The sequence below is a fragment of the Trachurus trachurus genome (assembly GCF_905171665.1).
Source record: "Trachurus trachurus genome assembly, chromosome: 24".
Lineage (NCBI taxonomy): Eukaryota > Metazoa > Chordata > Actinopteri > Carangiformes > Carangidae > Trachurus > Trachurus trachurus.
The window spans coordinates 11,507,967-11,528,721 of NC_139910.1; the positions used below are offsets into that span (position 1 = coordinate 11,507,967).

Below are 20,755 nucleotides of genomic sequence, written 5' to 3' on the forward strand. Positions count from 1 at the left end.
GGGCTGTTTCTCAAATAAAAACAAGCGACTATCTGAAGGCATCATGTATCTTGAGCTGTGGGAAATGACAGCGACACTTTTATAGACAAATGATTCATCAATTAATCAAGATAGAAAATAACCGTTTGTTGCCGACCTACAGTAATGACAGTGATTGATCAAGGAATAATTATTACACTGACACGAGTTCAAATGAAGGTGTAAAAAAATAATTGTCTTTGTAAGCAGTACTTACAGCATAATGAATACTTTCTCCAATTTGATAATATAATGGGGGCAAATGTTTTCATAAAATAATTATTTTGTGTTTTTAATCACAGAAAATATCCAATTTAAAACGATGTAAAACAAAGAAACTCCTCACTATTTTTGTCTTAAAACTGTTGTTGACCAGCACAAACTTGTTTCTTTTACGTGCTCGGCGTAGAGGAGGCACCAAACACTTTGCTCTGCTCGTCTCTAAAGGGGAACGAACACTTTCCAGTTCAGCAAACATCTGTGTGAGGAGGTGTTGATTTTTTCACCGACGGAGCTTCAACACCGAACAAAAAAAAAAAGATCAAAGTGCGACAGACCGGCGGGAATCAAAAAAATCCTTCACTTCCGAGAGCTGAGCAGCCTGACTGGAATTAATTAGTAAGCAAAGAGGGTGTTTAAAGGTGCTTAAAGAGATAAATGAAGAGCAGTCGGGTGGAGGGAGGAAGACAGGGTATGAGGACGGTGTCATGCTGACGTCCATTAATCTGAGTTTACCAAATTAATTTAAGGGAATAGGATAAAACGCACCGATAACACAGGAAATAAGGCACCGTGGGGGTTCTCTAATAAAGAGCTAGTTCTCTTGTGTGAGAATTTACATAAAACAATTAATTGGGAGCACAGCTGTTAAATACTGGATCTACATGTCACAACTGCATCTCGTGAACCTGCCTTCAACAAGAGTGAAATCTGGAAACTGGAAAAAGCACAGGAGGGAGGGAGGGAGGAGGAGGGAGGAGGGTGCAGTGGGCCTTCAGCGGCTTGTTGTCATCAGGATGAACTCAACAAAACAACACGTTTAGTTTCTCACCTTCATCTTCGCAAAGGGCCTGTCATAGCTGCCGACGTAGAGCAGGCCGACGGTCTGTGGAAGCAGCCTGCAAAAAGACAAAAAAGACCACGGTTAGTTAACACACACACACACACACACACACACACCTGTGCAACGCGGTGTGTAATGTCTGAGTGGTAACGGCGGACAGACATCACTGCGTCACTTCCATTTTCCATTTTTCCATTTTCCAGCTAGTAACAGAACAGCAGAGATGTGAGATTACACCTCCTATACGAGCCCGTCTGTCTCCGCAGGCGGCGTCGTGCTGCTAAACTTACAGCACGGACGTGTTCAGTGGCCAAGGCAATAATATTAACAACGATAATAACAATGTATAAAGAGACTGAACACAGCGCTGTGGTATTATAAAGGTTATGGAACCAGTTAACATGCTGGCAATAATAAAGGTTTTTATATTGGATACACAAATAACTGTATAATAATGTATGTGCCTTGTGTCTTGTATACTTTTTCATCAGTAATGGGCTGGTGAGACATGGACTGCAAACATTTATGATGATAAAACTTGAATATGGTGCTGAGAAACAAACATATAAACCCAAATATATAGTCTTATGGTTGAAACTGGACAGTATGTATTGTATTGGCTGATATAGAAAAAGAGTTTCATTTTGTTTTCTATCATCCTTTCTACTTAGAAGTGAGCATAGTTTTGTTGGTGAAATAAAAGCAGATATCGTTTCATTACACAAGGAAGACGGACCAAGATTAATTTAGCTATTCACATCTGAAACATGTGGACTAGGTAGTTACCTGGAAACATGGCAGATGAGAAAACAAACCTCTTTATCAAAATAAAATTCATTTGAAATGTGTTTTATCTTCTTATTTTCTCTCTTTTTAAGAATATTGGTCACCGTTTATCTTGCATCTTAATCTATTTTTGTGAACTAACCAATATAGTGTAGCTACTGCATCTCTCTGCACCATGAACATGTGTCTGAGCAGTGGGATCGTGCCCTTGCAGATGTCTTAATCACACACTGTCTGCAGACACGTTGCGAGTGCCAGATAGACCGACGAGCGCACGGCCCCCCGGTTTCATATCAGTCCGCCACTTTTAGAGCGGAAATAAGGGGGGCTATTGAGCCAAATTGATGGCTGAGCTGCAGCGCCTCTACGTAGTCTGAGGCCCCTCATTCAGAGATTTCAATTGGAGCTGAAATCAGAGACAGAGATCTTCCCACCCCCCCCACCACCCCTCCTCAGCCCCCTCCTGTGTAATGATAGCTAGCAACGAGCAGGAAGGAAGCGGCAGTAGACATTAAGAGAGCCAAATAGCCGTGCAGTGATGGACACTGTTCAGACCTTTACAGCACCAACTCCGTTCCCGTCACTGCTTCTATTAATACTGCTGATTTGCAACATTGTGGGGTTAAATACTTGAACGTGCAAGAAGATCATTGCAGCACCAGATGATGATGATGACGCCACAAAACAACTGAACTGTCTGCAGCAACATCAGTGAGATTTCACCAGAGGCGGCCGAGCAGATGAGATGAGGAAAGAGACTCAGAGGGATCAGATATCAGGGTGCTTCAGAGCAACGGGCTCTTTTGTTTGTCTCCTTCTCGACGCTCCGCTCAAAAGCCTGAATGTTTGAGGTTCATGTGTAATTGAGAGACTCCTGCTGTCTTAAATTACATTGCAATCTTCCCTCAGCGTCGAGGTCAGATGAATTGTCTTCAAATGAGCGATCTTAACAGCACAGAGCGCTGATATAAATAAACACTATTTTTTTGGGGTTTGTTTATTTAAAACAATCACGAAGCTGTTAAATGTCACCGTATAGTGTCAGCAGCATCCAGTCAGACCTGTAGCAGCTGTTAAACGATTTGTGAATTCAAAAACATAAAAAAAAAAACACCCCCGTGATGTTAAAAATAGAGAACATGAGGTACTGTCTTCGAAAACGAAATGTTGATTCTCACAGCTTTCATGAAAGTAAGTAGTAAATCACACATTTGTGGAGCTCTGACGTTCACACACTCTCCTGTCAGGCTGGTGACACAAGTCAAAATGATTTTCTCTGGCAGTTAGCAGTCAGTCGTGTCTGTCTCTCTGAGCTCCTCATCATCTCTGACAGCGGTAATTCTTCACTGCTCAACTGAAGACTCGGCGGTTCCCCGGCGTGTTTCTGCACTGAAGTCGCCGTCCGGGGACGCGTTCAGCTCGTCATGAATTTATTCCCTCCACGGCTGTAAAAAGCTTTTACACGAGCCATCAGACGTCTGGTTGAGCTGGGATTCACCGGGGGGACGACGAACTTTAAAAGACAGGGGCTGGCGTCGCAACAATACGGCTGCAGCCAACCAGTGGTGGACAGGAACGGAGTAAATTTACTTGAGTACTGTACGTACTTGAGTACATATCCAGAGGATTTGTACTTTACTTGAGTATTAGCTTTCTTTGGTACTTATTACTCTTACTTGAATACATTTCCAAGACAAATATTTTTACTTTTACTCGAGTTAATTTCTAGGAAGGCTGAAAAGTACTCGTTACTTTCAGGTCTGCTTTATTTATTTATTTTTCTAAAATACTATTGGACACACTTGCTGTGTCCCAATTCAGGGTCTGCATCCTTCGGAGGGTGGATTTGAAGGCCGATTACGTCACAGCGCTGCGCGAAGGCTGTCCCAATTCGTGCATGCATCGCTACTATCCTTCGCGGCCTCCCGTATCCCAAGATGCTTTGCTGCACCGTTGTTGTTATTAGCAACCTAGCCGTTAGCTATCGAACGTAGCAGCTCTGTGCTGTAGCCATGGTAACCCGGCTCTGCGGCCGGCTCGGAGGTGTGGCTGCCCGCTGCTGAGCTCTGCTCTGCTCTGGCTGCACAGGTGAGGAGCGGAGGTGTGTGTGACAACTTTTAATAAGAAAGCTATGAAAACACATTACTTGTGCTCTTTATTCTCTATTCACTTAATAGCCTGAAGCCCCCCCCCCCCCCCGGCTGCTGTTCAATGGTTTGTTTATTAGTATATTAATGATAACTGCCCTTGTATTGATTCTACTTCTTGAAAAAAAAAAAAAAAAAAAAAAAGGAGGAGGAGGAGGAGGAGCGGTAGAGCCGTTACAAGCGGCACTTTTAAATGTTTAACGTCCGGCTGTTGTTTACGTTCGGCCGTTGTTTACGTTCGGATCAGGAAATGCTCTGAAGGCTAGACCGTCCCATTTACCGACCGTTGATGCAGCCGACGGAGGAGCCTCCGAAGCCGTTGCCTCCGGAGACCGCGTAGGCTGGGTCCTCCGAAGGCTGCAGCCCCTGAATTGAGACACAGCTACTGTTTGTCAGAGAAGGAAACCCTAACACTACCCCTAAAAGCAGCACATCAGTGCAGGTGGTTTCAAAGAGTTAATTCTCAGAAACAAGAGTTAAAAGGTCCTGAAATTCATTTAGAAAAAAAATATAGTAATTCATTGATGTGAAAAATAAGAAATTTACTCTTACTCTTACTTAAAGCAGAAGTGAGTGATCCGGTCGTTTTCGCTAATGCTGCGTTCCAGGCAGGCTTTTGAAATCATAAATTACAGCTTCAAGTCACAACTTACGACTTTGTAGCGTTCCAGGCAACCCACTCGTGTTTTTCCGACCTGTTTTACCGGTGAAAGTCACTATAACGGCCACTCGTAACTTCCGACCCGTGAACTCGTACCAGATCGAACTGGTACCACTTCACGGTCGGAAAAATACGAGTTTCCTTGAACGCACCATAACAGTCCTACATAAAAACTGTAGGATACGATAAATGTTTTCTCCTCGGCTCAGAGCAGAGCAGAGGGACTGACAGACCCGTGTTTCAGTCCAAACACTCTATGTAAGTGATTGCTGTCGGAAGATATAACTATTTAAGACTTATATTAACACAAATATATCACTTACTTCTGCTTTAAAGTAAATTTAAAAGCATGTACTTTTGGATACTTACGTACCTTTAAAAGCAAGTACTTTTTACTCTTACTCAAGTCACATGTCGACTGAGCTACTTTTACTTGTAACGGAGTAAATTTTGACCAGTAGTATTTGTACTCTTACTCAAGTACTGGGGTCGAGTACTCTGTCCATCTCTGCAGCCAACCCCCATAATGCAACAGTCTTCACTGAAATATGACTGAACTGTACATACAGTACTGCTCAAATACAAAACAACTTCTTCTTTAACAAATTTTCCTGGATATTTTTTTTTTCTTCTATTGTGTGGCTTCATGTTTTTTTTTTCTTACACAATCCAAACATGCTACATGAAATTAGTGGCAGAATGATCAGTCTGATTAGGAATTGATGAAGTCGTTACTCGTTCTCTTCCCCAGTGCACTCCAGTTTATTTTGACACAATCACCCACACACTGAGTCTCGATGACGTTCGTGCTCAGTAACGTACCATGTGTGTATTAATCAGCCAGGTCGCCAACAACATGTTCAAGATTTTCTGCTGTTTCAGTAACGTTTGCCAACACCCACAAGGCCCAGCTGTTTTAGGACATCACTGCCTCTTTTTTTAGAAATAATTTAGGTACATTGTGAAGTCGTCATCTGCAGAGGGAACAAATGGGCTTGGGGTTGAGTTGCCATGGAGCGAAATACAGTAAGGCGCCGTTTCATTAACCCTATCTGTCCGTTTGGAGGATCAATACGTGGAAGGCTTCACCCACGGAGCTCAAGACGAATCATAAAGCTTTTATAAATGGAAATTAGTTAAGATTTCATGAAGGATCTGGAGCTCTAGGGTTGGTATTTAGTTGTATTGTGTTGTTGGCGATGTTTTCTGCAAGGTTTGGCTGTAACTACTGTGCTGTTCTATCAGTTCATGCTACAAACTTGTAAACGTTCAATAAATATTGAGAGATTGATAAATGGTGGTGGTTGATTTTGGTATTTTTATGCATTTCTTGGCAATAATGAAAATATATTTTTACCAAAAACCATCCTTTAGATATGCTGACTACTATTGGCCAGTGAGGCATGTTGTAAAAGATTAACAACATTAATGACCTATAATTATCCATGCTGCCAACGTGGGTTAAAATAATCATAAGAACCCAGTTTAGCAGCAGAAAATTAGACGCTAAGAACCATAAAATGTGAACGCTGGAGCTCAGCCAACACATTCCCTGTGATATGATGCCAGTTCGATACAGCTGGGCCAACGCCAGAAATCTCTCTCTCCGTCCATACAGAGGCATTTATTGATGGGGTGGCGGAGGTTCAGCCCAAAGACAGGCTGCATGTTTGTTCTGCAGAATCCTTCATGTTTGTGCTGACGGCAGAAACTCTGCGAGGGCTCACTTGACATCTTTGACCCCCCTCCCTTATTGTGAACTTCACTACACAAGTGCAGTGAAATGTCTTCCTCACCCTAAATCCTTCTCTGCAGCTTATAAAATCGGTCTGTGCCAACTGTTTGCATCGAACAATTGAAACTGCAGAAATACTGTATCTTCACGCTTTATAAGACGTTTGGAGTTTCACAGCACAATGCACAGAGAATAAAGTTTGTTACTGACATTTCAAATGGTGTTTGGCAAAATGTGGGAAATTAATTCTTTATTTCACCAAATGTGACAAGTAAAAGTGTCCTTATGGATTAATCCTAATTATCATTTACTTTGTGCACTTTAATATATGTCTTATATGTACTATGTTAATCTATTTCCATATTGATTTCTATTTTTTTGTCCTTGCCACTTCTTCATTTTGCTTTTTCGTCTTTCGTCTCTTTTCTCTGTTCTAATGGATGAATGGAGTAATGTTGTAATCTTTTCCTTCCAGAGTTAATCAGGATTATTTGTGTAATATGTGAAAACAAATTAGAAGATGAAATAACAGTTTCATAGACATCAGGAACGATTTTTGAAAATTAAATATAATTTAAGAGATTAAGAAACTGCGATGGAGTGATACTATGATATTTGTTTCTTACTGTCTCTTACTAAAACCCCACCGACAAAGGGTCAATTGATGAAAATGGGAAAAACTAACACATCCATTCACATTATCCAACCTAAAAGAAGAAGATGACATCATAATGGCGCAGTAATCCAACTAACTGCAGGACTGTATGGATGAATGAATTTCCCCCAAAACCTCTGAATCATATGTTGCACTTAATGTCACTTTGGCTCTTTTACATCGGCGATGAGGAGAGTGAGTACCTGAATTGTGAACAACACTTCACACGGAAAAATGGACTGGGATGCCGTAATGACACTCGAGTCGACAGAGTAGAAGGACCGGTAACAAGGAGCGGCCTCCTGGGAGCTAATCCGAGCCAGACGTACAGTATCGTTCTCCGTTCCCGGGCCCTCGAAGTCACTACACACCTAATGAATGATGATGTAACCATTAGTCACCGCCTCTTCAGAGAGATTCGCTGGCTCGAATTATCCCCTGGTTCAAGCGATCCTAGACAATACTCAGGACTGTTCAACTACCAGATTTGGGAGGGGCGCTACTGTATCGTTGCCTTTCTGGGTTTGCGTCAACTTTCCATTTTCATTCTTCTCTCCTCCTCCTCTCCTCCTCTCCAGCCTCACGATAATCACTGTCTGCCTCTGTTCTCCGTCTTGGAGAAGGTAATAAGACTTGCAAGGCTGTGTGCCTCGGTGGTGCACAAAGACATGCTCAAGGATTGATTGTGTGGGCTGGTGAATAAACAGTTGTTACCTACTTGTCCATCTCTCTCTCTCTCTTATTCTCTCCCTATCACTCACTCTCTCAGTAACTAAGGAGAGATCTGAAAATCTACATCGAGCGAGATCTGGAGAGAGTGCTCCTCTCCCTCAAATTCATCTTTCAGCGAAACGTCTGAACGTTCTCAAATGGCAACAACAATCGCCTGTGCTCTCCCACACAGCAGGGAGGAGGAGGAGGAGGAGGAAGAGGAGGAGGAGGAGGAGGGAGGAGGAGTCCAAGAGCTGTCTAGCTGGCTGCCTGGCTTTGGAGTAGGATGAGTGGCTGTGCCGTGCGGCCGTTGCTCCTCTCAGTCTGTTGCTGCCGGTGGGTGAACGGTGGCTCAGGCTCGTGGCTAAAAAGCTGGGACAGTCAGTCAGTCAGTCAGCAGGGAGGTCACCTGGCTCCCGGGGGGGGAAAAGAGGCGACGTGAGCAGAGAGCCGACAGCTGTGGGTCTTGTTTGTTCGCGGCCAGACAATGCTCACAGTTGAATAGCAGCAAAAGTACACAGATCAAAAAGAAGTGCATTGTGTTGCTGACATAAAAAAACAAAACAAAAACCCAAGGACGCTACTGTAGCATCTCTGTGAGTCTGTACTTTAGTGCAATAATCCTGACATCAGCGAGTGAGCAGGTACAGTAAATGGATGATTGAGTGCTGCTCTATCTTATAATTTTCCTCTTATTCACTCGATGTACATGACAGCAGTTGAGAGACCATGTGAGGCTCTGGCCTCCCCACAGCTCAGTGTCTCGCCCAACTACACTTTGACATGTGGACAGAAGGAGGAAGTCAGTAGTGCATGGGTTGCTCTTCTGTTTTTTTTTTTTTTGAATTTAGCATATTAACTCATTTTTACTTTGCACTGTCTTTGTCGGCACAGTGCTGCTTATTGTGAACTATTGATTGTGGGTTATGTGGCCGGTTTATCAGGTTTTCTTCCTTTTTTACTCTTTTTTCTGTAATGTTTTATCTGTAAAGCACTTTGTGAAATTGCTCGAAAAGTGCTATATAAATAAAACTCATGATTATTATGATTATATTAGCATGCTAATCAGTAGCCTACAATCACACTATGCACTCAAAAAACTTTTTTTAACCCGATGATGTCATTAGATGAAAATTAACACCAAAGGACATCCTATCACAGGATTTCTAACAATTGTGGAGACATTTCACCAAGATGTGAAAATATCAACCTGCTACGGGAGGGAAAAACAATCGCTGCTTCTGATGTGACGTTACTATCAAACAACAAACTTAACTCACTTCCACCTGATTCGAAAAGGGAGAAGTGACTCACAAACTGTACCGCAAATTTAAATTACCAGATATTCCTGTCCCGATGCGATTGTAGAAAAATAGGAGGTTTCACTCTGTCTTATCAACACTGGAGCCGAGATGATGCAACATCCCACTTTGTTGTTTCTTTACTGTGACAACACCGATACACCTGAACATGTCACAATGTCCGAACCTCCATCGCCACCGAAGCAGACATCACTATTACCGCAGCTATCTGTTTGTCCTCATTACTGATCATTACTGGTCTGATGTCTTTTACAAACAGCAGGTAGTCACATAAAGAAAAAGCATTTTTGATGCATCGAGACGTATGGATAATCATTACCAAAGACATTAGGATTCATCCCTTCGGGGGACATGAGTATTTGTGGAAAATGGAGATGGTAATCCAGAGCTGGGATGGAAGTGGGAGCATTTCACAACAGGTTTACTATTACATGACTGCATCTGAAACTCTGAATACTCGTGTCCAAGGCCTCTAATTACCAGCAGGAAATCGATTTGTCTTTTCTAGTATAGAACTGTTTTTCTGCAGATTTGTGATGTGATGTCTACCAGGAGGATGGGGACTACTGTACTGTAGGAGGAGCACTGGGAGATGTGAATAATTTATACTACAGAGGATAAAAAAAACACAAACATAAAACGGGAGAAAAGGGGAAGGGTTTGCACATATAGACGCATAGAGCAAGTCAGATTTTTTTTTTAGGGAGGGGGACTGCAGTCAAAAAAAACGCATATGTAGGTGGGATGATGGTGAAAGGGATGAGCTTTTGCAGACTGTAGCAACTTTACTGTTAGAAGAGACTGAACCCCAGAGAGAGAGAAAAAAAACATAAAGGTATGAAACAGAGGAAGATGAGTGTCAAAGAAATTCGGTTCATTTCTTTGAAAAACATGCCTCACACAGAAACTGTACGTGAGCATGTGTGTGCATGTGTGTCTGTGTGTGTGTGTGTATCCATGCATCAGAAAATGATAGGTGCTATTAGATTCATGAAGCAGAGCGTTTCCCTGGCAACAGCTACTTACCCTTCTCCTCCGACTTTGGTGATCTTCAGGCGAAAGTCCACAGAGTTGAGGTTAGGGGGCTTCCACTTGAGGATTTCATCACACCTCCCGGGTTTGTACCTCTGCAGGGACAACGAGAAAATCACATTACATTAAATCACATGGGGGAGGTTGTTGGGGTAAACGAACACAAACACAAAACGCTTTCATCGGAGCGAGGTTGACAACCCTTAACACGGCAGGTTTTTAATGGCTGGGTAATTTGTGAGCCGAGCAGAGAACGGCTGAGCAGCAGTTTATGGTCTGAAAAGCCTCGAACAAATTAGGCTCCATTATGATTCACTGTTGGTATCTAAGTGTCTGGAGCAGCAAGACGTGGAAGCGAAGAAGTGATCTTCGGTTAAAAATTAGTCTCTGGGTATCAACCGTGTCGTGAAATGCAAACAAGTTCCCCGACAAAAACAAAAGGGAGCTAATTAACGAATTTGTTCAAGGACTCTGCGTCTGAAATGAAATGATTATAAGTGGAAAATTGCACGGTAGGAGCGTATTAGAACAGACATGTAAATATAATTAGAGGCTGACAAACTCTATGATTCAATGCGATTGCAGTTTTCCCCCCCATGCCGTTACTGCCGTGGCTGAGCACCGAACAGCGACATATGACGCCCGTCACACAAAGAGCAGCAGCTTCTCCTTCTCCATCGTTTGGATTATTTATGCCTGTGTGCTTGACATTTAGGAGGACGTGAAACAAGCCGGCGCCGCACGGAGGGAACATGAGAAATGTAAAGGCATGACGGGTGGAGGCGGGAACAGATGACCAGATTCTGTCACTGTCAGGTTGCCCGGTAACAGAAGTCTACACTCCGAAGGAAATGTGTTGGAAAATGCCAAGACAGGATTCCTCGGGAGGACCTTACGCTGTCACAACTCATGACCGGACGAGGAGTTTTCTTTCTGGCTCCACCCACGTGCAGGCCGGTGGCAGGACTTGAAGGAGAAAAAGAAAAAGAAAACTCCTCCACAGACACACGGTCGCTGCTGCTGCTGCTGCTGAGTCGCAGCCTGACACAAAACTTTCCCTAATGGCTTTCAATAAACTTTAGGGTCCGGCCCCGGTATCGCTTTTAATTATTGTCAGTTAGGTCTGTTTTTGTCTGATGATGTCAAAAGTGCTGTGACAAAAGTTCTGGGTGTCTGTCGAACCCAATTAAAAAAACGGTACTGTATCTGACAGGTTGAAATAACAGCAGCAGCTGATGTAATCTCAAACCATGACACGACAGTTTCATCCACATCCTGGAATATCCTGGCTCACAACAAGGAAGTTGCTGTTTTTTAAATCACCAATTTAACTGGTAAAAATGTGACTCATGAAGGCATCGGCTGGAGAGAAGACAGAGTAGGGATGGCCTTACAGAAAAAACACATGAACTTCACACGTGTAAAATTTTGCACGTGGGAAACATGTTATTTGCACATGGGAATCATGTTATTTGCACATGGGAAACATGTTATTTGCACATGGGAATCATGTGGTTTTGGCCCAATTTTATGTGAATCACATGTGAACCCCATTTTCCACATGTGATAACATGTTTGACACATGTGCTCTACATGCGCCACAATTAGTTAATCATAGAGATTCCTAAATACTGTCACTTTCCAAAAAAGATTATGTCTGAACCATATTGGCAGATGTGCGCCAACGTAAAGGTAAATGCACAGATACTGGTCCATTTACGTGACATTGAATTGGTAGGAATTTAAATGTTAGAGTCTCATTTGTAATTTAAAAACATTCATCAGTACGGACACCAGCTTGAAGAGCGTTTAATTTAAATTTAACTTTGGCCTGATCAGCTTAGTCATGGAGCTAATGTTAATTAACAGGTAACGGAGGTTGATTTGTCACCAGCTGAGTGTTTTGTTCACCCATCTTGGCTTCAAAGAGGAGAAATAACAGAGTTGTTAGAAGATCCAGTCTGCGGTTTTGTTTTGTTTTTTCCGTTTTAGCTTTCACTCACACTGCACCGTGGAATAATCAATAAGGAGAGCAGCACTGCAACGCTGGATTGCAAATCAATACTGATCCCTGTCATCAGTTCAGGACATCTCTAGCAGGTGGAGCAAAGAGCCTGCCGTTAAAGCCTCCTCCAGGCCGCCTGCCTCATCTCCATTTCTCTTCAAACACCAACAATGAATATGTTAAACGTCTCTTTTCTGGTTAACTTGGTTTAATTGTGGTAAATTTGTTGGGCTAAATTGTGTAATTATCACTTGATCGTCCATTATGGCTTGATGAAACGATCACTCAGTTGACCAAAAGTTCAGCAGATCAATTCAGCTGAGTCATCATTAAGTTACATGGGAACAATGTTGGCTTTCTTGCTGATTCGTCCCAGTATGCACTGCATTTAAGTTTGAAACTTCTTGTTAAACCTCATATCTATGATATAAAATATTAACCTGATGCATGCATTTTCATAAACATAAACATGTCTCTGGGAAGTCAGATGGTCTTTCCTCTGATCAGCATTACAATTATTTTATAGTAAGTCTGTAGTTCACTTCACACACCGTCTGCAGCCTTGTTGTGCAACATAAGGAGTCTGGTAACTCTTGTTCACGATGAAGCAAAAGGTGCAATATGAAAATGAAAACAAGTGTCTACACAATGAAGGATTGGAATAAAAAAGTAATCAAAGATTGATTATTGGCGGTAATCAGAAGAGAGTCACTGTGCTCATCACTTAGCGTAGCCATAACCGGCACCCTTTATTGCAGGATTTCAGTACTGATGCTTCTAACTGTAATGGCTGGTTGACTTTGTCGTCTTCGGTGTAGACTGAACACGTGCGTGGCCTTCGGATTTGTCCACGGTGGAGCTGTCGGTGTGGGAGGCGGCCTTCGTTCCCCTTTGAAACCAGCACGCTTTACAAAGGCTATTCACCGCAGTTAGCTTGAGAGCAGGAAAGCAGGGCAGATCTCTTTTTTTAAAGAACCTCGACTGAGCACATCTTTTCTTCTGAAACGGTGAGAGTGAAAGGGAACAGTCTTTGATGCACTTAGTTATAGCTGTACCGCGCAGCCAGGCATCAAAATAAACTCCTCTAAAAAAAGAGACTTACTCCACTTATGCAGCTCTTATGTGAAATAAAGTCCCTTCATTAATGATCTGGGTGAGCCAGAGCTTCTGAAGGGGGAGAAAGTCTGTGCAGAAACAACAGCACATGTACAGCTCAATTAGTTAAAGCAGTTTATGCAACAGTCAGCCCTCGGAGAAGCCGATGCTTCGGAGCTGAAATGTGTATGCTACGTTTTAACCCAAAGTAGAATTTGCTTTAAAATGAATCCAAGCCAGTAAAACCATAGCAACAACCCGATGAAAAGCCAATCAGACGGCAGATTAAATAAATAGGCGACCTTCAAATTCACTCCAAAATGAAAATGTGCTGCCAGTTGTACTCTCGCTTTCATTGCTATTGTTAGTCTTGTCAATAAGTGACTGCACATACAAAAACAAGGAGCTTCATTATTGAAGTGCAAAGCAGACCTCCAAACCCGACCTTGCATTCAGGAACACATCTCTCATCTATCAAATTCATTTTCATGTAATGATGTTCCATTGCATATAAATTGCCTGCTATTTCAGGTTAGAAATGCAGAGGCTGGGCTGCCACTGTCAGACTGAGGGGAGGAAAAACAGAGGCCGATGCACAGTGAGAGTGCAGCTGTGTAACTTCTTAAATTAAAAAAAAACAAAAAAAACAAATAGAGAGAAAATGTAAAAGCAAATATAATATGCAATAGTTATTTCTAGGGAATGGATAACTAGACAGAGGTTGTCGGCTCTAATAAAAATGAGAAGCACTAAAGGGGCCTAAAAATGGGACCAATGGAAGCTGACACTAATGCTGTTATTTCACATTTTACACCTCAGGAGTTGTTACTCGTTAATTTACACGGATCACTCCACCTCCCTTATGAATGTACTGTAGTGCTTCGATCAAGTCCAAAAAATCAAACGAGCCCATCCCATTAGCTGTATTTATGAGCCCGAGCCCGATTTAAACCTTACATTTATCAATTAGCTGGCTGCTATTGTTCAAGTTTTACACAACAATTTCTGTTTTTTTTCCCCCGAAATCTGTTCAGATGAGATCTCGATGAGCAACACTGAAGCATGAATAATAGAACAGAACAGCAGCTTTATTAGGATCCTAAAAAAAAACACGGAAAAACAAACTAACAAGAATTAACTTTAGATAGCCTTCGTCTAACATAATATAACATGGTTTTATAGCCTCATATAAAATATTCAGTAAAGAAAATGAATGATTAACTTTTATCTGACCTCAGGACCGGACTCAGTGCAGCCAGGGACCAAAAGGAGGAAGGGAGGAGATCCGACCTGCCCTGAATCAAGCTCCAGGGCAGAGATGGGGCAGATAATCAAAGCTCTGATTTACATTTCATACACACACAATACGCTGCTGTGCTGTTTAATAGTAGACGCAACAATGTAAATAGTTGGTCTGTGCTAATTCCTGAAGGAAACAATCTGGCTCTTTAGCTGCTAAATCCTCCACTATGTTCAGTTTGAGGGAGAAATTTGAGCAGATTACATATTTTGTGTGTTTTGTGTGAGAAGAAGAAGTAAATATAAACCCAGCAGCAAACACACACAGAGAGAAAATGAGCCTTTCTTCAAACGGCCACTCTTCACTCACTCACTCCTCTTCACAGATCCCTTTAAAAGTCCTGAGATATTTTTTCGACTGTCCTGGGCACACAGCGTGTTTAAGACCTGCCCTCTCAGATTTTCAAAGATGTCAAAGTTGGCAGCGCTAACAGACCGTTCCCCCAAAGCTTCGGCTTGATTTCAGTTTTAGTGTGTTTGTTCACGGTAGACTTTGGGCTCCGCTTTGAATCACTGCTCCTCTTTTTTTGGGGGGTTTCACTTCACTGGCTGCAGGACATTTGCAGCCCACATTTGTAGACATTTATTGGAATCAATTCTTCCCTCTATCTGCGTCCATCTCTATCTTGAGTATTTTGGTTCACTACATCTAAAGTTGAAGTTGTTATCGAGTTTAAACAAGGTTGCATCAACGCATCATCATTTACTCCTGTGTTGCTTTAAGTAGCTTTTTGTCAATTTGTCAGCTGCCTCTGCTGTGGAGTCTGTACATCTCCACATTTTCTTCTGCTTTGTTCAGCCAATGACTCTATAGGTAATAATAACAATCATTTGTATGCAGGGGCTGCAAAGTGTCTTACTGCAATATATTCATTGCTTTCATGCAATCCTCAGGTGGAAATGGTGTACTGTATATGCACCGAAATACCAATGTATACAGACGACATCCCCTTTTACTTCTATTGGAGTAAAATATCTCGTAACAGACTCCATCTCTGCTGATGATGATTAATTGGTAGGTAAACAAATGGTAATGGTTACCTTAAATGCGATGAGTACGTTATATTTACATGCGCCATGCCTTCACATTCAAAAACCTCATACCTGTAACCGAAGCTACACCGCTAGACGTAACGTAATATAACGATGGACTTGCGATGGGTCCCTCAGATACCACGGATGAAATGCATTTACGTGGCATTGGTTTGTACTGGCATGATTTCTTGTGTTTAGTCAACTTATAATGTTTGAAGTTTCTTTACAGCACGGAAGATTTCCACATTGTCTTCTCCGTTTTTTGTGTGGCAGTGTTACAGCGCCACCACAGGCCTGGTATATGTACTACAGCGTTTTGAGTCATTTTCAGTTAGCAGGGTTCCTACTAAAGCAGAAGGACACAGGAACTTGCGTATTTATCGCAAGTCTTATCGTCATCGCAATATTGAACAGTGTCATCACACATCAGACATTTTGCTGATATCGTGCAGGACTAATTGTTGGTATCTATCTTCTTCTCTACCTAGTATATATTTGCAGGTGCAGGCAGCACCAGCACTGCAGCTACGGCTTTGAAAGAAGAAAATCCTGATCCATCCATCATGCTTAAACAAAACTCTTTTTTGGCGACTGAGATAAATATTGAAAGTAGTCCACAAAACAATATTTAACTTTCAAGAGAACTGTCAAAGAAGCTCAAACAGACAAGAAATCCACAACACAGAAAACACACCCACAGTGTTTGTCCAAGCATGAATGGTACCATCACAGCTCCTCAAGGAACCAGCAGCTCATGAATAATAACATGTTGCGATTCATCAAAACAACAATGCATTACTCTTTACAGCACTTGACAGGCTATCACACAACCAGCTGTAGGGGCGCTATTTAAAACGGGGCCTCGGCTGACAATCAGTTTTAAGTTTGTTGTGATTGATAGAAGAGGTCCAAACTGTAGCCCCCTCTCTGCCGACAGTACAGAGGAATAAATAACCGTGGGTGGGAGGTGGGGAGCACATATGAGAACCAAGGGAAAGAACAGCAAACAAGACAATGTGACAAGTTATTGAACGGCGGCAGGTCTAAGATTTGTTACCCTTTTAAAGTCCAGAAATAGCCAGGTTGTGTTTGATCTAACGCAATCCATATTTCCACCAGGAAGAAACGGTTCCCTGTCATTTTCATTGCGCCTCAGAGTATGAGAAGAAATGAAAACGTAGAAAACACAGAAGCTGAATACTGATAGATGAGGCAGCTCTTTGTACACCAGAGTAAACACAACCCGCCAGAATAAAAGGTCAGTTGTTGGTTATTCTTAAACACATACTCCTAAAGGATTACTATTGATTAAACAATCCTTTTTGTGCTTTTAATACAACATTTGATTGCACATACTGATCCTGACTGCATTTTTTTTTCAAGAGCAAACCACACAGAATAGTAGACTTCGTCTTTTAACGAGACAGTCTGCAGCCAAGCCGGCGGCGACTCCGAGTTTAAAAATCCAAAACAGAGTTACGTAAATGACTGTTATCTAAACTATATGTATTCACCACTATGTTTGCTCTTTGCTCCTGTTTTCATATCCTTTGCAAAATATGCAGCGCTGTGTCTAAAAACCACTGTGGCGATTTTAAAAGCAGGTTTACTGTGCATACATAGATATAAGTATTAAACCTCCCTCTTGCTATTGATTTGAAATGTTTTCACTTTTGTGCAAACAGAGAAAGAGATAAATTGTATTAAACACCAACATTCATTTTAAGAGCAGTTTCAGTTTTGAACTCATTATTTGGCAACGACAGGAGAACAACAAATGCTGCAGCTCAATTATTCATAAACCATTATGAGCCTCTTTACCGTAAAATGCACGATTGTCCGTTATTGTATACATATCGTTGCAGTTCACAATTGATACCAGAAGCTGCCCATAATAAACACATGCCTAATGAGTGTAGGAAGTGTAATTCCACTGAGGAAAAAGAAGACTCCTTGAGGGTGTGCTTTAAGATAAGTCCTTTGATTACAGTGTTTTTTTCCCTCTTTTTCTCTCTCTCCACCATCTCATTTCAATAACAGCTTTTTGCTCCGAGGCAGACTTATTGTTTGAGTGTGCTGCGGATTACAGACAAAAGGCTGGACAAGTCCAATAAATCTGTTCCCCAGAGAAAAGCTCCCTCTGTTGCAGCTCAGACACACTGGCCCATTTCTTAGAGAGTCACATTGACACTTCCTCTGTGTGTGTGTGTGTGTGTGTGTGTGTATATCCTAAAGGGTTTGGTGTAAATGGTGCTGTGGCATAAAAGATTAGTCTGAGAATAAACAGGGTTGAAGGATACAGGGACAAGAGGGCAAATTAAAGAAGGAAATATTGAGTTGACACGCAAACAAAAGAAGAGAATGACCACATATTTGGTGGTTATTCTCATTCATGAACGCCACAAAATGCGCAGTAACCAATGACCTGCCCTAAACTCCCCATATCTGCCTTTGATAATCTTTCACAATATGATTCAAAAGCTTTAACTTCAAAACGGATATAAAAAAAAAAAGCCCTTCTGTACCGACTTGGCTTTTTGAGTGGAGTCAAAAGAAATGACTTGAGATTGTGAAGCGAGAACAGAAACCTCGTCTTTGTACCCTTTGTGCAGAGATCACCATCTGGAGTGCTCTCTGATTAGCAATTCTGCCATCTGCGGCAACGGTTCTGTAAGAAATCCCTAAAAATCTTTCCAATGTTCCCTCACGCAAAGAAAAACATATTCCAAGGACACCGTGTGTTGGGCGAGATAACACACACACCCACCCAGAGACTGCGGCGCTGCTGCAGTGGAAACCAAACCTCTGCTGCTCATATATTAATGGACCTTCACGGCCGCGGGACCCCGACTGAGATTAACCTCGGGAGCAACACCTAATCCCATTCACACGACAAGATCTTAACACCGCGTTGGTCGGTGCAGAGGTCAACCAATATCGATGACTTCTGGAAACCAATCTCAGTGTGAGGCAGTGCTGCTGACCCCCCCTACACACTTCAGCGTATGCATGTAGTGTTGCTGATGAAATGATTTTTATTCGTCCCCACTGCTGCATCTGCTGTGAACAGACCTTGCGATATAAAAGTGATGAGTTTGCAACAAGAGTTTTGGTTTGATGTTGTAAAAGAGCAAAGATCAGAAGCCTTTCGCCTCCTCCTATCGATTTAAAGTCACAGCGATTTCTGTCTGTCCACTACCTCAACTTCAAGTATCCACAGATACTTACAGATTAGACAACAGTGGTTTCCTTGTTACAGGGTGTGGCTCAATCCTTTTCATTTTTTCTTTTTTACTCTTATCTTGTTATCCAACGTCCCTTATCTAAAGAACTCAACATGTTTGCTCCCACTGCTCAGCATCCTCCACAAATAATGGCTTAGCTACATGTGCTGGCATATAAAAGGGGATTTCAAACAAAGAGCACCCAATCAATAATCCAATGACTCAGGCTAAAGGTTGAAAAAACTAAACACATTTTAAAAAGTGAATTAATTCTGTAAGCCACCGTTACGTTTATATTCACGGTGGCCGGAACAGCATGGAAACGTGGATGGTTTACAGACACACTGTTTGACTTTGGGTGGAGCATTACGGGTGAGTGGCTTTGAGTGCGTGCTGGAGGTAAAGTAGATGAGAAGGGGCTGCAAACATACAGCAAAAAGCATTGCAACATTGACTATTTTCATGATATGAATATGTTATATTTATAACAATGACAATAAAGTAAAGTAAAATCAAATGTTTTCTATCATAGTGGCAACATGTAGACACTGTAACACTGGATAAGACTTGCACACTATTTGGTTGGTAAAGTTGCCATAAATCTGCTGCAGTAACACATTGGCACTGATTACTTTTTAATTACAGTAGATTTACAAAGCAGCAAACTAAAATTATTCCTATTCCCATTTTATGTGTTATGTTGTTTGTGTAAAAGTCTGTCAGCCAGTGTTTGCAGGCCTGCGGTGGTTACGGTTTGTTATTTACTGTTTAAATGAATCTTTTTTTTTTTTTGCAGTATTTAAGTGTGAGGCTCTTGTTGTGACGATACCCAGACCACTGTCTCTGCTGCTCTCATTAGCAGAGAGAGTGTGGTTAGATGCATGTGAATAAATATGATATAGTCTAAGTAATAACCACAGTAGAGTTAACCCTGAAGGATCAAGGATCAAGGATTTGTTGATTCAATACCATTGACGTGTTCTCCGTCTATCAATTGTGCAGCTTGTATATACAAACAGCGCTGTCCATGGTGCTGTGACACTCGACCTCTGAACCGGCTGTACAGGCGCTGATGCACATATCATGGCCACACAATAATGGGACAAACTCATACACTCGTCACTACACTGTCCCCAAAAAGAGAGACGGCGATGAATGTCGTGCAGGCAAGCCTTATTGAGTGAGATCAGGAAAAAGATGCCATCTGAAGAATCAAATTTGGTTTATTTGGGTGTTTTAAATCTTTTCTCTGGAGCGGAAAAATATGAACAAATTAGATCATGAATCAAGACAACATTATTTGACGATTAGACGACTGAAAATCTTTAGCCGGGAACACCCCGCCCTCGTAATAACTGTTGCTTTATCGCAAAAACTGCTTGTTTTTCTTTCATTTCCGTCTTGACTCTTTCTCTCTGTCTAGACTCTAAAGCATATTCATAAAACCCTCATTAACAAGACGTATAATTGTTTAATGTAGACTCTGTAATAGACAAGTAAAAACCAAACACTGTTGCATAACATTTTCTTTGGTAATGTCGTATCAGATGGCTGACTATTTGCATCATCTTTCAGTCACATTAGACGTGCCTGCTTTTCCAGCCCGGCCCATTTGTCAGAGCAGACAGGGACCGGCTGCGAAGCTTCAGGAGTTCAGAGAGATTTCCTTCTGCCAGGTTCATAAAAACTGCTGAAAAAAAAAGAGAAAAGAAACATCTTCATGAACGATGATTTGATAACAAATCACACTGTCGACAAACAGCTAAAATGAGACGCATTGAAATTTGTGTCTGCAGTGGTAATTTCTGGAGATTAACTGTATCTTGTGCACAGCCTTGCGGTGCTGTGATGGATTGTTATCTACAAGTCCAGGATTATATAAGAGGGAGGAAAAAGGCACCTGATAACAACGTAGACTCGTCTGAGGGGGGGGGGGGGGTGACCTGTCCGTGCAATCGGGTTTCAAA

General features: G+C 41.9%; 1 protein-coding gene across 1 annotated transcript in view; it reads right to left on the reverse strand.

Annotated features, from left to right (window-relative positions):
- Positions 1-20,755, reverse strand: part of rngtt (RNA guanylyltransferase and 5'-phosphatase) — a 109,425-nt gene that overhangs the window by 14,654 nt on the left and 74,016 nt on the right. The window contains exons 13-14 of the mRNA XM_084001120.1: positions 10,125-10,225; positions 1,070-1,136 (exon numbers count right to left, since the gene is read on the reverse strand). Coding sequence (XP_083857246.1) covers positions 1,070-1,136; positions 10,125-10,225 — 168 coding nt within the window. The remainder of the gene's footprint in view (positions 1-1,069; positions 1,137-10,124; positions 10,226-20,755) is intronic.